Below are 23,546 nucleotides of genomic sequence, written 5' to 3' on the forward strand. Positions count from 1 at the left end.
ACTTGGTCAGAGAAATAATTCAAGTTACTTACATTCTAGTGGAAATCAAGAAGAAATGGTCACGGGCAGGACATGTAGTGCGAAGAGAGGATAGCCGATGGTCGCTGAGGGCAACAAACTGTATTCCAAGGGAAGGAAAGCGTAGCAGGGGGCGGCAGAAAGTTAGGTGGGTGGATGAGGCTAAGTTCGCAGGGGTGAAGTGGATGCAGCTAGCACAGGACCGGATTGACTGGAGAAAAATGGGAGAGTCGTTCAACCTGCAGTGGGTATAGTCAGGCTCTTGATGATGACGACGATGACATAAGCAATAAAACATTCGATATTCGCAATAACAAATTTGTCTCCAGAGTCTTAGTCATTGAACTTTGTAGACAAACCGTTAGGGTATTGCTAACGCATACTTCGTCGTATGAATCGTAATAATCGGTTGCAATTTTTTCTACAAAGTTCTTTTTTGGCTGCATGTAGCTCATTTTCAGTGGGTTCGATAAAGTATGCAACTGCACTTTTATGTTTTTTCGATGTCGACTTTTGATTGTTAGGTACTATGTCTTGTCCGTAATGATGCCTTGCTTCTAGGCCGCGTTTCTGCCCATTTATATCGAAATTATGCTTCATTTTATTCCTATGGTGGTATATATATCAGTGTTGCTATAACCTATCACTTTATATTTCAATTTTTCATGTGTTTTGGCCACCGCCACCAAACGCAAATTCATTCCAGTGTTTCAGAGTCGAGAGTCAAGTAAAACCCTATAAAAGATTGATCAGGACTTGCAGCTCGTACGATTTTAGAGCTGTCGTAGGAGCTTTAGTGGCTTAACTTGAAATTTTAGCTTTACCTGTAAAGTAAGCGCGTGCGAAAAGAAGCAATATTTTTCCTCCATGCCCATCATGTGCGTTGACTACAATGACTCTCGTGCATATTTTGTTTCTATTTATGCGCTTATATTTCAATAAATAAATTGTTACTGTGAGCCATATATTGCAACCCCTTTGTCATCACAAAGACTAACAACAAGGTCTAAAAAGTTGTATCATGAGGATCAAGCAGCTTTTTTTTTTTTCTTACAGTACATTTGGTATATTAAGGTAAGCTCGTCTGTAACGATCCCCATAACACTCTCATCTGGCTAGTGAGCGCAATATAGAAGTAAGAATGATTTCTTCGTATTATTGGAGCCCCCATTGTCTGCGACGACAAAGATTTCTGACATTTGAACCGCAAATAGGCACCAGTTTTACTATATACCACTGTCAGGGAGCTGCTAATTGTCTGACTTGACTTCTTTTAATCATTTTTGTTTTCACAAACGTAGGCGAGCGGTCTTCGGTATCACACTGGCGCCATGAGGTATCTTCTTGACACTGCGTATGTCCAAAAAAGCTACGACCTCGTAAGTACCTCTTTTTTCGCCTTGCACAGCCTAATTGCGTACCTAATATGGAGCGTGGAAACAGGAAAATCACTGGAGCAAACTTTGCTTTCTTCATGTGAACGGTTATATTTGCATTAACAACTCATTCAAATATGCTCGCCCGGTATCCTACTGAAACCTGTGAATCGTGCCAGGATAGTGTACTATACAAAATCAGTGTAGTGTGCAGACCCAGCAATCATTTACATGTTTAAGAAAAAGGTGATCTCTAAAGTAGGAGCAGGAATTCGGACGACAAAATGTTGCTCATGTAAACATGTTTGTATATATTGTGATGACTCTTCGTAACATAGAATGTGTGCCCTTTCTCATATTGTGACGAGTTCGAAAGCCCGAAATCAACTACTGAGCTACTGTGCGAGCTTATTGACTCACCTCCAGCTTCTGGATGAAGAAAATAAATATTAGATATTTTTTTGCTTGTTGGCGCTTTCTTCCTTCTACGATCATAATTCGTCCTTAATGAAAATGAATGCTTTTCGATCTTTTGGACAGGTCCGCCGCACATCTTTAACATTGGCGAAGCGGTTTTTTTTTTTAACGTAATACATCTTAAGGGTTATGACGTTTAGTTACTTTTGAGAACATTGGATAGAGATCGCTGCACGTGATACCGCTTATGCTATATAATTCTGTTCTGGATGGCAGATGTACACGCTACTATAGGGCGAAATGAAGAGTCTCAATGAAGAATAATAAACTCTCCAGAGACATGATTAACTTATTTCAGGATTCGTTCGGGCTCGGTGTGATGCAATTTGTTTTCGCACAGAATCTTAGTGAAGAGGCAAAAGCAATACTGGCGTCCTCTATTTTAGTCATATGAAACCAAAGGTTACCGCAGGTCCTTCAATATATATATATATATATATATATATATATATATATATATATATATATATATATATATATATATATATATATATATATATATATATATATATATATATATATATATATACGCTTCTTAGCAAATATGCAAATCTGGGCCAAGTCTTTAAGGCCGTGCTTTTCTTTTCACTATCTTTTGTCATTAGCGGCTCTGTGCAATGCACCATCAACCCAACCGTTTACAAACCAATAAGCTGATTGTAGGTGTAGGTAACAAAGTAGAATAATCAAATAAACTAGCAAGTAAGATCAAGTCAAAGAAGCACAAAGAAACATCTTTCGGCCACAATATTATAACTATGAAGTAACTCACTCACCGATTTCAGGGCATGCACTTTCATGGTTGCGTCTAAGGAGAGGAAAGCAGGAATTGTAAAACGGCAGTCCTAAGCGAGGCAGAGGAATTTCCAAATAATTTCGACCCTGGACAGCACACCTCTGCCAGGAGGTGATGTAATGCTTACATTACATTAAAGCATTACATTCTCATTCATATCTTATCCTCATGATATCAAAATTCAATCACATGAATTAAAAAATAACATAAACAAAGAATACGACAGGAAATTGAGCAATGCAAGAGAGTCAAGGAGACCTCACATCGCATTGAGCTGCACTGCCACAACTTCAATTGGCTCAAAGAGTACAGTATTTGAAACCTTTCAGAACGGTACATGGATAACAAAATAATGTTGGAAGCAACATTGGGAACGGGCACACTGAGAGAGCCGAATTCACGTAGAAATCGGTCATTGTATTAGAAATAATGCCGCAGTGCCCCGGAACCCACTGAAGACGCACTTCTTGTACAAGCGAGGGAAGGAAAAAAACATAGGTGATTGCTTTAAAGTGCGTGTATTCGAGCTTTTCAGCGCTCCTAGGACTGATAGGCAGTAAAAAAGTATGATTACGTGAGTAGCATTGCACGAAAAATAATGAACGACCGAACCTATTGCCAGCGATTTTGCAGTAAATATTGCCGTATTTTCCGGGATCCGGACAGAACTCCGGTCGAGTTCTAGAGAATAAATACCTATTTCTGTTTTTTTCATAGAGATAGGAGGCATTTGTGAAAATACCTACATGGGTAATCTTTCAACTGGCCATTTATTATATTAGAGGTCAGGTGTTTTGCGTTAAATGATAATGACTAGTCAAAGAACAGTACCGAAGTAGCTTGAAGATTACTAACAGGTTGTACTGAACTGTGCGAAACTGCAATTTTCGACAGCAAGAACTGAGCAAATACAAATAGCGGTTGATTGTACTTCGGTGAGTGGTTATCAAACAACAGAGTATGGTGTGTGTCATACAGTTAAAAGCTCACATTGAGAACTGAAGTATTGTACACGGGCCTCCATATAGAGGAATACTTTTGCAACTGATTTTGCCAAACAAAGACATAGCGGTAAGGCGCGCCTCTCAAAGAGAAACAAAGGTCGTACTTTGTATTTAAGACTACTAGAGAAAACTCAACCGAACTGCAAAATTAGTCTCACGTAAGTTTTATATAGAAGCTTAGGATTGTCTCTGCGCATAGTGAATTTTTTATGCTAGTTCCAATCAGGCTACCAAGGGCACGCTCGCCTTCCAGATAAGTGGTTTTAATAGGTTTCGATGTGAGGTCGTCGGCCTATCTGGGAGTAGTAGATTAAACCCAGGTACAGTCGGCAGACTGGTTTTGTCGGCGTTACCGGCCTTAATACCTATCGCACTGGCAAGGCGTCTGGTGTTTGGTCGTATTGGTGTCGTTGTCGGCCTAATGTGGCAGGTTGGTGTGCCGCAGACACGGTCTGCCGACGAGTTGGCCGACCGTCGGCGTCAGCATCGTGTCGCGCTACTATGACAGGCCCTTGAGTGGAGAGAACACCACATTAAATGTTACTGAGAAGTGGTCACAGGGCGTGCTACAATATACTGTAGCCCATGATGGGACCGTCACTCCATTCGCTGTCAACTTTCATTCAATGACTGACCTAGAAGCTGCGCGCATGTAGGTTAAGCCGGGACACTAACAGCAACGCATACCACTTACAGACATCCAGTTGCAACGAAGCTCAACAGTAACACCAAACAACATGTTGAGAATTAAAATCTCCAGCAATAATAACTTTGTTGTAGAAATTGTTAAAACGTAATACACCAATTAAACAATCTATCGTACGGACACCTGGTGGAAGTCAGACAGTTACAATAGAATGGGAAGTACACTGTGAAATTGCAGTATTAATTGTAGCCGCTCACTCGCAGTCTGATCTTCTTCTTCTTCTTCTTCTTTTTCTTTTTCTTTTCCTTTTTCTTCTCCTTCTTCTTCTTCTTCTTCTTCTTCTTCTTCTTCTTCTTCTTCTTCTTCTTCTTCTTCTTCTTCTTCTTCTTCTTCTTCTTCTTCTTCTTCTTCTTCTTCTTCTTCTTCTTCTTCTTCTTCTTCTTCTTCTTCTTCTTCTTCGTTGTAACGGCACATACCCACAGTGGGGGATTGGCCAGAATTCGTTGTAGGTGACATAATATTTTTGATAATGTCGATTTGACTGTATGATAGATAACCTAATAATTAGGAGCTAGTGCTGCTGAAATAATTTGAAATTTTGAGGCAATGTAATAGAAAGCAATGAAAAAAAGGAATAAAATTGTAAATTACTAAAAATAATAATATTAAGACAAAATACAATTCAGACAGATCAGCGCTAACACACAAATCTTCCAGTAGCAATATTATTATTATGAAGTAAGTCACACACCGGTTTTAGGGCATACCCTTTGACGGTTGCACCAAAGGAGAGGAGGACAGGAACTGTAAATGGCAATCCTAGGCGAACAAGAGGTATTTCTAAATAATTTCTTCTCTGAGTAGCATACCTGTGGCAAGAGAGGATGTAATGTTCAATTGTTTCCACGTCATTACATGACGCACAAAGATTCGACGGCGTGAATCCAGAGCGACATAAATAAAGATTGAGGGAAGGAATTCTACAACGCATGAGCGTCATGGAGACATCACATTGCCTCGAGGTACAATATCGGACATTCCAATGGAAATTTAAATGGTTAAAATCCGTAGTCGCAAGGAGTGGCTCATGGCTCAAGGAGTTTAACGTTTGAAACTGTTCAAAACGGGATATATTTAGCAAGATAATATTGGGTACAACATCTGCAACAGGCCGATTGACAGCTGAACTTGCTAAATAATCCGCCATTGTATTAAAAGCGATGCCGCAGTGTCCCGGAACCCACTGAAAACGTACTTCCTGTAAGTGTATCGGAAGGAAAAACATCAGGGTTTGTTTCAAAACACGCATTTTCGGGCTTTCTAATGCTGCTAAGACTGACAGGCAGTCAGAGAGTATGATTACGTAACATTACCGGGAACTTTTTGAAGTGCCAGACCAATTGCAAGCAATTCAGCAGTAAATATTGGTGTGTAATCAGGGATCCGTACAGAAAAACTCCAATCAAGTGCTTGGGAATAAATCCCTATTGCTGCTTTTTCATTTCGCTGTGAGGGATCTGTGAAAATAGCTACGTGTCGTGGATACTGTAATAGATAATCTTCAAGGTGTCCCTTTATTACCGCGGTAGTCAAGTGTTTTGCATTAGATGGCAACGACTGGTCAAAGCACAGTGCGGAAGTAGCTTGAACACTGCCAACACGTCTTACTGACATAAGCGAAACTGCAATTTTGGACAGCAAGGACTGAGTAAATACAAATTGTGGTTGCTTATATTGCGGCCAATGATAATCTAGAAACTGAGCTTGGTGTGTAATAAAAATGGGAGAAGCCACTCCGGACAGAGATGTGCTCGCAAAAAGGTTCGCACAGTGAGCAGCTCAAATCGAGAGTTCAAGTCACGTACACGGGCCTCTAAATAGAGGACTATATTTGAAACTGTTTTTGGCAACCCCAAACATAGTCGTAAAGCGCGCCTCTTCAGTAGCAACAAAGGTCGTAGTTTGTATTTAGGGCTGCCCGAGAAAAGAAAACAGCGGAACTGCAGAATTGGTCTCAAATAAGTTTTATAGAGAAACAAAAGTGTATCTCTACGCATACCGAATTTCTTATAGCTAATTCGAATCAGGCGACCAAGGGCTCGCTCACCTTTCAGGCAATTACTTTTGATATGAGGCCACCAGTCTAATTGGGAGTGGTATAATACACCCAATTACTTTAAGGATTCAACCTGTGGGAGTTGTGAACTGAAATACGCAAGAGAGATATAAAGAGGGTGTGCCGGTAGGAAAACGAGTACTAAGGATTTCTTCACGTTGAGAATTAATTTTACTTTACCGAGCCAAACTTCAAGGGCATTGAAACAGGCTTGCAATAGCTGATATAAGGAATGAACATCTCGTGCAGAAGAGAAAAAGGCAATATCAGCCGCATACACGTACACTTTTATATTTCGATGAACAGGATTATCTCTCATTAATATATCAAATAGCAATGGAGACAGCACCGATCCCTGAGGCACGCCTCTAGTTTGGTAATAAGTTTCAGAAGTTATAGAACCTCTCGTGCAGAAAAATTTTCTATTGCTTAAGAATTCTTTTAGCCATGCAAACATGTAAAATGGTGACCTAATTTCGTTTATCTTATTCAACAGTATAGAGTGTTCTACACTGTCATATGCTTTGGCGATATCCAAAGTGACCAATGCCGACACTTTTTTCTTCTTCATTGCTAACCTAATCCTACTCTCCAAATCTGTATGAGCCGTCCAAATCGAGCACTCTTGACGAAACCCAATTTGTGCATCATGAAATGCATTCAGGGTCATCACATGGTTTGTGAGGCGCAGGTGAACTATGCGTTCAATAAGTTTCACTAGACTTGAAGTTAGAGAAATTGGCCGAATATTATCCAAATCAAAGCCTTTTTTCGGATCTTTGGGACTTAATATAAGTTTTGAAACTTTCCAGTCTTGAGGTAACCAAGCAGTTTCCAGAGAAAAATTGACAATATTCAACACTTCCAAGCTGTGGTCTTGCACTAAAGCTTTCAGCATAGCCACTGTAATACCGTTACACCCAGGAGCTGCAGGTTTCAGAGCAGCCGCTATACAATGCAATTCCGGTGGCTCAACTGCAACGAAATCAGCACGTGGCGTAGGTCGAAGTAACTGAGCCACCATTTGCGCTTGAAAGCGAATAGCAAGACCGTTCGCAATTTGTTCAAGTTTCTCTTTTGCTTCATTGGGTGATAACACCTCTGACTCGGTTACATGTGGTGGAGAAGAACTTTGGTTGCGTTCCATGAACCTATACAATGCCTTCCGATTAATTGAATTAGAGATATAAATATTCATAATAGCATTATACTCATCCTTTGCTATTCGAATAGTTTTTTTTTTTAAATGAAGCCGCATAAAATTTATAATTTATCCAATTTTGGGGACACTGGTTATGGGAAAGGCTCTTCCACGCAGCTTTTCTACGACGGAATGCTTTCTCACATTCTTCGTTCCACCATCGGCATTACATTTTGTTAGGGACAGACGATTTCACAGTGAACATTGAACGCTCAGTGGCATCTAGCAGAGAAGAGAGGGCTTGTTGAGCACGTTCAGGATGCTGAGACGATGCCATGGAGGAAAAATAGGAATTCACAAACTTTTTAAAGAGTTCATGGTTGACAAATTTTTGTTCACAAGTAGTTACTGTAAGGTGAGTAGATTCAATTAAGGGACACAGTCTGGTCATAGAATGGTTTGCGACGTCTTCGTCAGCTGAAATGTTCTTGAGGAAATTAACAAGCCACCCCCAGGCCGCTAGTACGATCGGACCTGAAAATGTGGAAATATTTGAGAAAAAATGACCGATTTCGTGAAAGCAAATTTTGCTGTAGTAAAATTATGCCTGGGCTGAATTTAGAGATAAGGTTGATCTTGCTCACCTGTGCCCATGCAGCTTCATATTTATCCTTCTCTCTTAATTGTAGATACCTATCGCCATCACTTAGGGTTGCTGGCTTCAGTGTGTGACTCGTGCTTTAGGTCAGAATAAACCTATAAACCTGCTGGTCCGCCAAGCCCGCATTTATTGTATCAACAAATGTTCATTTATGTGTGTCCCTGACCGTATTGTGTTAGTGCGCTTGATTGCTATATTGTGCTGAATATTGCTAGCAGATGCTAGGAGCGATCAGTGGAAAGATATGCACTAAATGTGACTTTTGTTGTGAACTAATCGCTATCATTTCTTTCCAGGTAACCAGGGCAGAATCAGGGTCTCCACTCTTCCTGCGCTTTTTTTACCTCAGAGAAAATAATTTCTTGCAGATGATGAAGAGAATTAGCGAGTCATACAGCGAAAGAGAAATGTGAGTGGGAGATCAAGATTTTTCTCAACAAACGCCAAATCAAACTAAGATACTCTTATCATTTTGTAGTACTGCCTATGTTTTCCAAAATATAGCGTCCACAACTGGCCGTCGTTAGACTGCGGGTTATATATATATATATATATATATATATATATATTATTGAGAGGTGCAATGGTATTCAATCTAGTTCTGAAATATATTATTTCATTCTTTGGTTACGAAAAAATTTAACAATACCCAAACTTTGAAGACCATTTTTCAAATGTGCCCAAAAGTGAAACTTTAGTTCCGGTTGGCCTGTGCTCAGTTTCAGTTGTAATTGGTGACGAGTGCTATAGGACAGAATTTGTTGTATTGGGACGTGCCATGCATGATGTGATCTTTGGTGTTAACTTTGTGGGCGAGTGTGGTGCGACTTTAGACTTTAGTGCCGGTGAAATTTGTTTGCAGCAGAACATTATCCCCCCATTAGTAGATAACATGTCTCAGAGTCATCACGGAGTTCTCGCCCTGAAGGAAGATGTGCTGCTGCCTGAGATGATGGCGACGTGTCTCCCCGTGAAGTCATCTGAATCCTCAGTGGGTAAAAATTCGATAGTCGTCGAGCCAGATGTCTCGAATGGAGCGGAAAAAATATTTTGGTGCCACGCTCCGGGGGGGGGGGGGGGGGAGGGGAGGGGGGTCGTGGAAGCGGAGGATGGTCGCGCATACCTCTGGACTGTGAACGTGTCAAAAGAGCCTGTTCGTCTTCCTTGTGGTTTGACACTCGCGAGATTTCAGAATTATGTGACTCATACCGTTGGAATTAGCTCCGATTGCAGAGGAGCCGCGAAAGACGAGTCTGAATATTGTGCTTAGTTTGAGGGCATGGTCAACAAATCGCTCCCCTCTAGTGAACGTTGTATTCTGCAAGACATTTTGACAACTCATGCCCAAGTGTTCGACTTTGCCTCAAACGGATCGGGTAGCCATTTTCCAGCTTCTCGGCTACAGCACAAAATGAACACAGGAAACGCACCCTCTATTCGCCAAATACCTTACAGAGTCTCCCCGACTGAGCGCAAAATAATTCAAGAACTGGTGGACGAAATGCTGCAGAAAGGAATCATCCGAGAATCTTCCAGTCCGTGGGCCGCACTTGTGATCCTAGTGCGAAAAAAAGGCAATTTTTGGCGATTTTGTGTAGACTACCGTCGTTTGAATGCGGTAACAAAGAAAGACGTATACCCGTTACATTGCATTGATGACGCTGTCGATTGTCTGAATTCGGCGTCATATTGCTCCTCTGTTGATTTGCGATCTGGCTATTGGCAAATTCCTCTACATCCATCCGATGGTAAGAAGACTGCCTTTGTAACATCAGATGGTTTATACGAATTTAATGTAATGCCCTTTGGATTATGCAACGCTCCGGCGACATTCGAGCGATTTATGGACACTATCCTTCGTGACCTCAAATGGAAATGTGCATGTGTTACCTTGATGAGGTTATTATTTTTGGAAAGACCTTCCAAGAACACAATGAGAGGCTCCATAATGTTCTTGGATGCACTGGCAAAGCGGGCCTCATTCTGAATTCGAAGTACCATTTTGGAGAGCGACAAACTTTAGTTCTTGGGTTCCTCGTCAACGAGGATGGTATCAGACCGGATCCGCAAAAGATTGCTGCAGTACGCGACATCCAAACTCCACGCACCCTGAAAAGTCTTCGGAGCTTTCTTGGCCTCTCTTCTTATTTTCGTCGCTTCATTGCTAGTTTTGTGCAAATTGCCCACCCCCTTACTTCTCTACTGCACAAGGGTTCGCAATTTGTGTGGACCTCAGAGTGCGAATCCTGTTTCAATCTGCTCAAGTCTTCTCTAAATTCACCACCACTGCTGCGCAACTTCGACCCTTCTGCTGTGACGGAGGTTTACACTGACGCCAGTGGCGCCGGTCTTGGAGCGGTGCTTGTGCAGCTGCTAGGGCTTGTGCAGCAGCTAGTGACATATGCACGTTGTTGCATATGTCAGCCGCACGTTGACAAAATGTGAATGGAACTACACAGTTATCGAATTGGAGTGCCTCGCGGTTGTGTTCGTTGTGCACAAGTTCTGACCATACCTATATGGACGCTACTTCACCATAGTTACTGACCACCATTCGCTATCCTGGCTCATCGGACTTCGCGATCCATCTGGTCGTCTGGTGTGCTGGGCATTACGCCTACAAGAATACAGTTTTGGTGCCGCGTACAAGAGTGGACGACATCATAGTGATGCAGACTGCTTTTCACGGCCCCCATTTCCGACTTCCGTTAACGATGATGACGGCTTCGACGGGTGTTTAACCTCAATCGCGTCGACGTTTCCTAATATGGCGACCTTTAGGCGAGAACAACACAACGACCGGTCACTACAGCTTCTTATACAAGAGGCACAAGGAAGATCAGAGTCAACGCAGTTTACTATCGAAGACGGTGTTTTGTTCAAGAACTACTCAGTTGACGGTGCTGCCCTACTTTTGGTCGTCCCAAAAAGTCTCCGTGCACAAATTTTGCATGCCATACGCGATGACATTACATCTAGACATCTAGGCTTCTGTCGTACCCTGCACCGAATACGCTAGCGTTTTTATTCGCCACAAATTTTAGACAACCAAGCAATACGTTGCGACATGCGAAGAATGCCAACGACTTAAGGAACGCACCACCAAGCTGGCCGGACCTTTACAACCCGTCAAGCCACGTACCTCACCTTTTGAAAAGATTGGAATTGATCTGCTCAGTCCTTTGCCAAAAACTGTAGAGGGCTGCTGCTGGGTTATCGTCTGCGTTGACTGTCTTACCAGATACGCGGAGACCGCTGCTCTCGCTACCGTAAAGGCTGTTGATGTTTCGTCGTTTCTTTTGCATTTCGTTATTCTTCGCCATGGCGCACCCCGTGTTATTATAAGTGATCGTGGTCAGCAATTCACTGCTGATGTCGTGGAAGAAATGCTTCGACTTTGTGGTTCACACTACCGACAACCGACACCGTATCATCCGCAGACCAACGGTCTCACCGAGCGCACCGACCGCACCTTGACAACCATGCTGTTCATGTACGTCTCGTCTGACCACCGCAACTGGGATGCAGTGCTACCGTATGTGACGTACGCTTATAACCCTGCAAATCATGAAGTTGCCGGCTATTTTCCTTTCTATTTACTCTATGGAAGAACTCCCCATGTTTTCCTAGACACCATCTTCCGATTTTCCCCCAACAACGATGCGTCTGTTTCCCAGATACTATGCCGTGCCGAAGAAGCCCGTCGTATAGTCCGTTTACGCACACTGGCTTCTCAAAGCCGCTCGAAAGAACACTACGATCTGCATCGTCGTGCAGTTGCTTACTCCCCTGGAGACTACGTCTGGCTTTGGACGCTTATTCGCAACCGAGGATTATATGGGAAGTTTCTCTGCAAGTACGATGGCCCCTTCGTCGTGTTGGACCGACTGAACGACGTGAATTACATCATCGCCAAAGTCACGACGGATAACCGCCGATCCCACAAGACACAAGTTGTTCACGTGGCTCACCTGAAGCGCTGCCATCTTCGATTTGCCTAATTTTCTCTAGGACGAGAATCGTTTGTCCGGGGGGAATTTTACGCCGCGTAGCGGCTGACTGAGAAGCAACAGAAGCACAAGAAGAAGAAGCAGAGGAAGCGAGGCGCGCTCATACTGATCCGGGTTTCTGAGCAGTGTGCGTCCGTCCTTCATTCGACGTTCACCTTTATTAAAACCATTTAATCCGTTACAATATATACCAGGTGCTCCAGCTAACTTGAACAAAGGGTTAAAAAATATAATATTTGAGTTAGATCAGGGAAATCAGTTGCATACAACTGCCAGCCTCCTTGCGCACTACAGGTAATTTTTTCGCAATTACTTAATTTGCTAGTTACGTTAATTTTTTAATTTATTAAATATCGGCTTTAGACCAAAAATGTGTATGGGAAAGTTGGAGAGTGCCTTCAGAAACCCACATTCCAATAATTGCAATAACGAAATCATCACGTATATATTTTCTTCCGGGCTCAGAAGAAAGCCCGCGAAATACAAATAAAATCACGTGACTAGCCCATTCACGCGCTACGATTGTGGTGCTCTCAGTCGTGGTTTGAGTGAACAAAATCAGCTGCGGCCGTGTCTCCTCGGTCCCAATAAAGCGCCAGGCCGATATGCCTGCGATAGCTTCTTCGCCCGTGTCATACAGCCGGCCCACGTAGCGGTGCAAGTAGCAGTGAGCGCGACGAGCCGACACCACCGAGATTCTAACAAGGCTTTTGCATGACCCGCTCTCTCATCAGCGAACGTCACGACAAGCGGATGAGCGATAAGGTATCAGCCACTGAATCTGCGCTTATACAGGCTTGGGTAAAGGGACGAGATGGCATCATGTGTCTCAACTCAGATTCGCGCTCGCACCTTCATTTGCTGGTACTTTATCTCCAATCCGTTGCCATGACGTAGGCTGCTGGGGTGCGCAGGTCATGCCAAGATCTCGGTGGCGACGAGCGAGCTCGAGCGAGCTCCAACTATCGCCAACATTTCAGCCTGCCACTGCAACGGGTCCATCGAGTCACGGCCGTAGCTCATTTCTTTCGCTCAAACCACGGCTGAGAGCACTACAATCGTGGCGCTCAAATGTGAGTGAGCGAGTGCGAAGACTTTATTTACACCGACATAGACCTCGGGGGGGCTCAGCCAAGGGGAGGGTCTCCTTGCCGGCTTTCCTGCGCCGTGGCCGCAGAGAAGGTCTTGGAGTGCGCTAGTCACGTGGTATTATTTGTATTTCGCGGGCTTTCTTTTGAGCCCGGGAAAAAAAGCTCCACCTGAGACTTTCTTTATCGCAATTAATGAAATGGGGGTTTCTGAAGGTGCTCTACAACTTTCCAATTCACATTTTTGATCTAAGGTGAAGATTTAGTAAATTAAAATAGTTAACGTTATTAGGTTATTAAGTAGTTGCAAAACAAAGCTTTCCTGTGGTGCACAAAGAGGCTGGCAGTTGTATGCAACTAGTTTCACTGACCTACCTCAAATATATTATATTGTAACCCTTGGTTGAAGTTAGCTGGGACACCCGGTATATATATATCCTGTATATTTTTTATTGAGAGATGCAATTGTATTCAATCTAGTTCTGACATATATTATTTCATTTTCTGGTTATGAAAAAAATTTAACAATACCCAAATTTTAAAGACCATTTTTCAAATGTGCCCAAAAGTACAGTCGTAAGCAAAGCGCTTCACAGCACCGTAATATTGGTGGATTTTATATTTCTTTATAGCAGCAGCATAAATGGGTTGATATGACAAGTATTCTTGTTGATAGGGCTATCATAGAAAATGTGAGCCAACACGGCGCGAACCCGGCCTCCACCTAGACTGCAGGTTACGCTTTGCAGGTTAGGTGGACGGTGGGTTCGCTCACTGTTGGCTCGCCTCTTTTTTTTTCGGTATAGATAGCTCTGTCGACAACTATACTCATCTCGTCTCATTCGTGCTGCTTCCATAAATCAATATTTAATTCTAGCAAACCTGTCATGCTACCAAGCTTTTTGTGTATGATTGTAATTAGGTGCATATTACAAAAATCGTCTTAAAATGTTGTATTGTTAATATTTATCATAATCGAGAAATGAAATAGTATTATTAAGAACTGGATAGAATAGCAATGCACCCCGCCATAAAAGATATTACGGAATATAGAAAAAGTTCAAACGTTACTTGCGTTCTCCCATGAAATTGCAAGAAAAAGCGAAGTTATTCCATTTTAGGCGATAATCAACTCTGTCAACAAACAGAAAACGACTTTATAAGCATCTAGATGGCTTTTGATATTGCATAAATTAAAATGTAACGAAATTCAGTAAATAATAAGTCCAAAGTTTAACGCCAACTTATTAAGGGGAAGCCCTGATCACTTCTATAGAATAAAACAATGCGTTAAGTTCCATAGTTATTTTTATACTTTAATTTACATAATCTAATATTTTTTAGTACCTGATATTTGTAAAGTACTTAGGATTGGTTTTAGCAGATCTCGATAAATATCAAAGTTGGGGCAGATTTTTAAATTTGAATCAAAGCTGCCCACTTCTTGATAGTCTTGAATTTTGGCCGATTTAAATATAATATGGAGAAAGAAGGGACATCTCTAGAACTTAAAAATGTCCCAGTATAAAGAACGATGCCTGGATGATATATACACAAAAGTTTCAGTGGCAACACGTTTTTAAGACGTGCCACAATGTAGAACTTAATATTTACAATTTTCAGGGCAAGCTCTAGGTTTTATACTTATTTTTATGAGTATAAACAATATAATTCAACACCTTGTTAGTCCGTAATATTTTTGAAGTGCTGAAGTTTCTGTAGAGGGATTTTAATAAAAATCTAAGATTAACTCAAATCAAAGGTGCTCTTTTTCTGCCGTTTTGAAATTTCGGGCGATTTTGATGCCTTGTGGGGAACAAACCTAAAAATCTAGTGCTACAAATTCTGCATGAAATTAAGGACATAACCCGCATAATAAAGAGAAAAAGATTTAGTGCAAAAAACTTGTCATAATGCCAGTAGGTAAGGTTGAATGTGAACTTTTCTGCAGCGTGTCACACTTGAAGCAAACTTTACAATTTTGTTTTAAATCAACTGCCAGAAAAGTAACAGTTTCTAATAGTTTTTGTAAAAGCAAAAGTTGCATAACTTCAGTGAGTAAAAAGTAACAGATGACTAAAAGTTAGTGCGAAAGGAGCAAGTCTCCAAACTCGCAATTTTTGAAATGGCAAAAACGGCCTTTTCCAACTCTAACGATATACAATTTTTTTCCTATAAAACTACGCCGGATCTTGCAAAACTAAGGTTTGTTTCTTTGTGTCAAGACATTTGCCCACCAAATCAAAAAATTTCATTGCAAACAAAAAATAGCCGAGGGTCCTCGATTACCGTTCTTATCTGAACACACTCTTTTTGTAGGCGGAAGAAACTCCGGCATCAATTAAACATGCGTTTCAAGTGATAGCTGATAATAAAATGCCAGTGCTTTAATCGGTATTTTGATTAAGCTACGTGCGGTGACGTGGGTCAGGCACAGATTTGGTCACCCTTTAATACTAAATGCCCCGCCGAGCTCGTGAGAAACATCGTCCTTCTCCTTGTCTAGCGAGTCTGCCATCTCGATACCAGCGTAGGGGGCGAGACTGTACCTCGGTGAAGGATATACGAGGGAGAGGGTCGGTGTAGGTAGTGGACGTACGGCGACGACGGGGGAGGAGGAAGTCTGGCAGGCCAGAACGGCGCATCGATAAAGGGGCTTTAGAATCGACCGCCGCTGCAAGCCTTCTGCCGGCAGATCCGAAGAACAAGCGGCGTCACGAGCGCGCGCCGTCGCCGCCGTGTGGAGCTGTTGACCTCGAATCCGGTAACGAAGAAACCGCTGCCCTTCCCTGTGTCGTCTGCGGGGTCGTCCCGGTGAGATAGCCGCGAACTGAACTCTGCGTCCGAGGAGGGGGCAGCAACCCGGTGACCGTGTCTGCTTTCATGGCGCTTCGCGGCGCTTTGGCATCTGCACCCCTAGCAAAAAGAAAAAAAACAAACAAACATGCCCCCCCCCCCCCCCCCCCTCTTCGTAGGAGGAGTGGGGCTTTGACGGGGGCGTCGAATAGATGGCAATAGGACGTGGGGTCTTGGGATGTGGCATTTTCGGGTGCTAAGCCCTTTTTGTATCTGACAACTTCAAGACGAGTAAATACCTTTTCTTGAAATGTGTATAAAAAAATAACAGTTGTGTCAAAAAAAAACAATAGAATGTAAGCAGCACCAAAGGCTTTCACCTTATCTTTCTTGAGGGTTCCTAGTGCATCTACTAATATTTTTATAGTCATTAGATATGACTCTGGTGGTGAGCAGCTCATGCTGCCCAATGAGTGCAAATGCGCGGAGAGCATTAATAGTTCATCTGCACGAAATTGCAGACTAACCACACACAGGAAAATCCGAGAGGAACACTAAAATTGGGCTCTTTTGAAGAGATGCAGATGCAAGTGAGATGAGTAGATAACGTGTCACGGGCCAGCCGCAATCGTTTTGTATAAATGTATTCGTAAAAATTGCAGTAGAAAGCAAACTAAGGTTATAAGCTTGCCATTTAAAACACATGAACATAGCAAAAGGAAATAAATCAGGAGATATCTAATTCCTGGATTTATTTCCTTTTTTTACGTTCAATTGTTTCGTATTGGCCTTTTAGTTTGCTTTCTGATTGAAACAGAAAGTGCATGCAAGAACGTGAATATACCTCGTTTTCCTTTTCCCCTCGCAGGATGTCTATATCCCCGCTGGAAACAAGAGGCATATATAACGAACACAGCACATCAATAGGTAAGGCTTGCTTCCTTACTGCCTTTTTATAAGCTTTTCCCGAACAGATATAAACATTTTCTGACTAATATTGATGCTGCCTGCTTTGTAATAGCCTAATAATTATGAGCGTCAGTGTTACTCTGCTTTTCTGATTTTCGAATTGTTTTTGAATTGTGAAATAAGTACGAAGAAGCGAGCCTGGCACCGCAGTGAAAAATGAACATGTGTTGAAGGGCAGCGTGAGTTTATCATCAACCCCCTTTAATAAAAAAATGGTATCAATGTATTAGTAATTATTAGTTCCGAGAATGGACAACTTTACAATATATGTATGTGTTAAAGTTGTCCTGACGAAGAGAATACCATTCCCGAAACTGTTGACTAAAAAAGCTGAAAACGAACTTTATTCAGTAAACTGGCGCATTGAAACCTATTAAATGTATATATATATATATATATATATATATATATATATATATATATATATATATATATATATACATTTATATATATATATATATATATATATATATATATATATATATATATATATATATATATATATATATATATATATATATATATATATATATATATATATATATATACATATATAGACTTAAAGTAGGTGACACACGGTAGAAAAAACAACACTTTATTCCGACGTTTCGGCCGGGGTCCGGCCTTTGTCAAGGAATGTAGAAAGAATTTTTCTACATTCCTTGACAAAGGCCGGACCCCGGCCGAAACGTCGGAAAAAAGTGTTGTTTTTTCTACCGTGTGTCACCTACTTTAAGTCTATGCCCTACCGGACCCATTCGAACTTCAACCCCCTCCCTATATATATATATATATATATATATATATATATATATATATATATATATATATATATATATATATATATATATATATATGGAAAGGAAAGAAGCCAACAGCCAGCGGAGCTAAGGAAAGCATTGGGGATTGTACTTTGTCTTTTTTTTTAATTTTTACTTCAGTAATCACATAAATTAGTAATGTAGTCTGTCTAGGGGAAATATAAACACAAAGTAGAAGAAAAAACAACGTGCCGATGGTGGGGACCGAACCCACGACCTCCGAATATTGCGTCCGGTGCTCTTCCAACTGAGCTACATCGGCCGCTGTCCCCCCTGCTACTTTCTTGGGTATTGATGTTGTCTGTATACGAACCTTGAGAGTGTTCACCAGCGCCACCCTCAACCATAGCGGCGGACGTGGAACTTCCTGTGTTACCGCTAGCGTCACGTAGAACGTGATCAAGAACGAGGGCGAAAGCTGTGCTAGAACCCTCCTACGCTACCTATGGCTTCAAGACTGCCAGAACCGAGACCCCCGTAGGCTACAAGCAGATAAATGAAGGGGAAATGAGGGTACTCGTTATAATACATGAAGGAAAGAAGCCAACAGTCGGCGAGGCCAAGGAAAGCATTGGGGATTGTACTTCGCCTTTTTTTTAATTTTTACTTCGGTAATCACATAAATTAGTAATGTAATCTGTCAAGGGGAAAGATAAACAGAAAGCAGAAGCAAAAACAACGTGCCGATGGTGGGGACCGAACCCACGACCTCCGAATATCGCATCCGGTGCTCTTCCAACTTATCTACGCGTGGACGCTTTCATGAAAGAACGCGCCAAGATTGACCACATATTACAAGGCATTTACGATGACGCGTTCCAGATGCTTCTGGCCAGAAATCCAGCAACCGTTGTTGACGTTATCAACACATGCCAAAACATTGGATAGTTACGCAAGCGCCTTAACCTCACTCGTTCTTTGCTCTGACACCCGGAGCCTCTTGCAGCGTTAACACCTGGTGCAGAACAGTCCTCCTTGCTGCCACAAATAAAGCAGTTTGTTCGAGAAGTCGCCCGTCAACTATCCTTCGTTCTCCAACGTCCTGACGCTCCCACTCTTTGGTGCCAAAGTTACAGCAAGTCATCCGCGAACAAATTGCAGAAGCACTTCCCACGCTTCCTGAATCTCCTTCTGTCGCTAGTTTGACATACGTCGGAGCACCAGTACAGTATTGTCAACCTTTTTTTTCCAGCCCCTTTAAATTACGCAGCTGTGGCTGCGCGGCCACCGCATGAGCCGTTACGTGCACTCATGCAGCCAGTCCCACGTTAAACACCGCTTCCTCAAACGGCTCCGCTTCATCCTGCCACTCTGCGCTCTTGGCGTACTTCGGACAATCGCCCAATGTGCTACTACTGTGGTTGCCCTGAACATGTTGCCCGTCGGTGTCCGCGTCGCATGGCCGCGCCTCCCGAGCCTGCGTCTCTGGATTACTCCCCACCGCTGCTTCGTTCTGCTTTCTCTTCGCCTCCGTACGCCACAGAACAGCGTCCGTATACGACCCATTATTCTCCTTCTCCCCGTCGCCGGTCACGTTTACTAATGCGCCGGCGACCACTACCTGCTAACCAGGGAAACTAAACTCCGCAGTTCCTGAGGCAAGAACTGCGTGTTCTGCGAAAAGCTCAGTGCCTCATATTTTGCCCACGAACGCTATAGTGATCTCTATCGGTGGTCTGCCTGTATATGCGCTGGTCGATATGGGTGCTACAGTGCCAGTGATGCATGAGCGACTCTGCCGATGATTACGAAAAGTTACGACGTCATTGCACGGTTTGTCGCTCCGCACTGCCAGTGAAGAGAGGATTGCACCTTTAGCAGCATGTACAGCGTGTGTCGTCATTGAAGGTCTTTTGTACAGTGTAGAGTTCATAGTTTTTTTTAATAACGTCGTTATTGCCTCAGGGAATAATGGATAATGCAGTAATGGAATTTGTAGTGTAATATGTAGTTCATAGTTTTGTCGTCTTGTTGCCACGACGTGATCTTCGGATGGGATTTCTTGTCCAAAAATAAAGCCGTGATCGGTTGTGCCCGAGCTGAAGTGGAATTTTCTGCACTCCGTTACACACTGCCCGACGACAACCGTTCAATGTGTCCTGAAAAGCTCACCATCGCTGAAGACGTCGACGTAGCACCAGAGGCTTGTGCCCTTGTGCCACGTTCGTGGGCTGCCGTGTCAGCTGTTACAGTTGTATTTACGCCGTCTGCATCATTCATCCACCGCAAGCACCTGCCGCTGTCGTCTGCTGTTCTCGATGTTCACAGTGACTTCACGCAGCTACTCATCTATAAGTCGCCTTCGCGCCCGCTTAATGTTCTACGTGATGAATCTCCCGGTTCTATTCAACCAGCCCACCTTCTATCAGACCTGGACCCCTCTGAGACCTACCGTAGTAACTACATCGATGCCCTGCAGTCCGACCCGATGTCTGATCCGTTGCCAGACGACTTCTACCGAACCGCCATCGATGACGCTCTTCCTTCTATATACCGAACGCAGCTTGTGGCCCTTTTACTGACGTTTTCATTCGCTTTCGACGCCGCCCACACGCCTCTTGGCCGCAATTTCACAGTCGCGCATCACATTCAGACTGGCTCTAACTCGCCTTTTCGACAGCAACTCTATTGTGTACCAGCGGCAGAGCGTCGCATAATCAGTGAAAAAGTTGAGGACATGCTACAACGTGGTGTATTCCGTCCATCTCAAAGCCCCGGTGGTGGTACCAGTGGTACTTATAAAGAAGAAAGATGGCTTCATTCGCTTTTGCATCGATTACCGGCTCCTCAACAAAATTACTCAGAAGGACAATTATCCCCCTTCCGCGTATAGACAACGCTCTTGATTGTCTCCGAGGTGCAGGCCACTTTTCGTCTCTTGATTTACGTTCCGGTTACTGACAAGTGCCAATTGCCGCCTGTGACAGAGAAGAGCGATTTGTGACGCCGGATGGCGTCTATGAATTTATTGTGATATCCTTCGGTCTGTGCAACGCGCCCGCCACATTCGTAACGATGACGGATAACATCTTGAGGAAGTTCAAGTGGCACATCTGCCTCTGCTACTTGGACGACATTGTTGTCTTTTCCACCGATTTCGCCACTCACCTAGAGCGCTTCCGGTAAGTTTTGGTTTGTCTTACTGACGCCGGCCCACAATTGAATCTGAAGAAACGTCACCTCGGTGCTCAGGAGTTGACCATTTTGGGGCTCATCTTCTCTAAGCAAGGTGTTTGCTCTGATGCGGCCAAGCTGCGCGCAGTGGCGGAGTTTCCTAAACCGGTCTCGCTCAAGCAACTTCGATGCTTCATAGCTTCATATTGTCAGGCAGGCGCACAGAAGAGGAGAAGGAAGTGCAAAAAGAGGCTCTCCGGAATAGAGGAAAAAGAAGAGGAAGCTCACCATCTGTTAGCAGGGTAAGGTGCAGAATCACTCTGTAAATAAACCTTAACAGTGTGGTGCAGGTGCTGCAACGATCACCACGGATTCTTCTCTACCTCGTTCAAGCCGGCGACTCACTGGGCTTCCCCCTTTGACCACCACAATGATCCAAGACGGCGACGCAAGGCAGCCAGGTCCAGCGGCACCCGCATGGCAGCATTACCGTGAGCCGTGAACCTTTTCTGGCAAGGCTGGCGAAGACGTGGATGAGTGGCTCACCAATTACCAGTGGGTGAGCAAGTACAATCGCTGGGATGCCACTCTAATGCTGGCAAATGTGTTTTTTTCTTGGACTCCACAGCCCTGACTTGGTTTGAGAACCATGAAGCGTCCCTAACGAGCTGGGATTGTTTTGAAGAGGAGATTTGAAATTGTTTCGGGGATACCACGGCAAAACGGAAATGCGCTGAGCAGACGTTATTCCAGCGAGCCCAAGGGCCTGGTGAAACATGCACAATGTACATAGAAGAGGTCCTAAAACTCTGCAAAGCGGTGAATCCGAGCACATCTGACGAAGACAGAGTTGGCCACCTCTTTAAGGGCATCGCGGTGGACGTATATAACTTTTTAATTACAAAAGAAAACTTATATTCTCCCGCGGCCGTGATCAAGCACTGTCGTACGTTCGAAACTTTAATGCTGCGTCGCATAACCCCGAAATTCGGCCATCTGCTTAACGTGACCACTGTTGCAGGCGTGGATTCTCACGAGCATTCACATGAGCCTCCGCATTTGGCCGACATGATTCGCCAAATTGTCCGTGATGAGCTCTCCCGCCATCAAGATGTGAACCGCAGTGCAATCCCCTGTGATAGCTGCTCCCTGCAGGCAGCTCCCATCCAGTGCTCTTCTTGGTGTTCTACCGCTCCTTCTCCCGTCCGTGACCACCGAAACGATTCATATGGCCCTGCTCCCCTAGCTCTTTTCCACTACAGGGCGCCACCTCCTACGCAGCAGCCCCAGCGGCTGGACTTTGCTGATCGCTTCGATCCTGTTACAGAGGACTATTATTTTGACCGTGCTCGTGAACCGCCCGTCTGTTACCGCTGTGGTATGCTTGGCCACATATCCAGATTCTGCCGTCACCGGAGCCCGGCACCACGCTACCAGCGCCAATGGACAAATCGCCGTTCTTCCGTGAGTCCAGAAGTCCGTGACCCGACCTATCCCCCTCCTTCGGGCTCCTACCGCTACGTACCACCACGCAACGACTCACCAGTTTCTGATCGCAGCCTGACTCCTCCTGCCCGCCGCTCCCGACGTTCGCCTTCTCCCCGCCGTTCTTCTGCGCCACCGGGAAACTAGCGGGTGCGGCCGATGGAGGTGCGGTCGCCAGGTCATCCATATTGCCAATTCCTCTACCGGTCGTCATGCTGAAGAACCGCTTGGTAGTGTTCGTGGATGGTGTTTGTGTTATGGCCTTAGTGGTTACGGGTGCTACAGTTTCCGTGATGAGCTTAGATTTTAAGAACCGCCTCGGCCGCAAAATTATGTTTGGTTGGGATAGAACTGTCATATTTCGAGGTGTAGGGGAAGAATCGTTGGTTCCGCTTGGTATTTGTTATGTAAATGTAGCAATGGCTGGACACGAGTTTAGAACTGAATTTACGGTGCTCCCTCGATACGCACAACGTTATTCTAGGAGTTGACTTTTTATAGCAGTGTGGCGCAACTCTCGACTTCAACAGTGGCGAGATATCAATAAGCCCCAGCCTTCGATCGGCCCTCATAGAAGAATCGCCGCGGGTGGTCCAAGTGTTTTCATTCTTCGAGGATACTGTCGTTCCGGCGATGTCCGCCATCTTCGTCCCAGTTGTGTCTTCGGGTGCGGTTCCCAATGCCTTCGACGCTCTGGTGGAACCCGCTTCCCTTTCCGGTGCCAAAAAGAGTGTGTTGGTGCCCCGCAGCGTTGTTCGAGTGAACGAGGGCCGTGCCACGCTTTGGACTGTCAACCATACCAACGAACCTGCCGTATTGTCGCGTGGTTTGAAACTCGCCGACTTTGAAGAACGCCTTTCTATTCACATCGCCGCGCTCAGTGACGGCGTTGCTCGTTCAACTAGACGTCCCGATCATGCTGATTCCCAGTTTCAGTCTATGATAATTGAATCGCTACCCAACAACGACCGCCGAATATTGATGGAGGTTCTTATGAAACATGCGGACGTGTTCGACTTTGCTCGAGA

At 43.9% G+C, this 23,546-nt stretch overlaps 1 protein-coding gene and 1 non-coding gene across 2 annotated transcripts in view; one reads left to right on the plus strand and one right to left on the minus strand.

Annotated features, from left to right (window-relative positions):
• LOC146174635 (neprilysin-1-like) overlaps window positions 1-23,546 on the plus strand; it is a 244,341-nt gene that overhangs the window by 152,131 nt on the left and 68,664 nt on the right. The window contains exons 12-14 of the mRNA XM_084583822.1: window positions 1,320-1,397; window positions 8,532-8,644; window positions 16,998-17,056. Coding sequence (XP_084439948.1) covers window positions 1,320-1,397; window positions 8,532-8,644; window positions 16,998-17,056 — 250 coding nt within the window. The remainder of the gene's footprint in view (window positions 1-1,319; window positions 1,398-8,531; window positions 8,645-16,997; window positions 17,057-23,546) is intronic.
• On the minus strand, window positions 18,109-18,181 carry TRNAL-CAA (transfer RNA leucine (anticodon CAA)). Its single transcript has one exon. It is a non-coding gene; the product is annotated as a tRNA-Leu (tRNA).

The sequence above is a fragment of the Amblyomma maculatum genome, chromosome 11 (genome assembly GCF_055883805.1).
Source record: "Amblyomma maculatum isolate TAMU_Amacu chromosome 11, ASM5588380v1, whole genome shotgun sequence".
NCBI lineage: Eukaryota > Metazoa > Arthropoda > Arachnida > Ixodida > Ixodidae > Amblyomma > Amblyomma maculatum.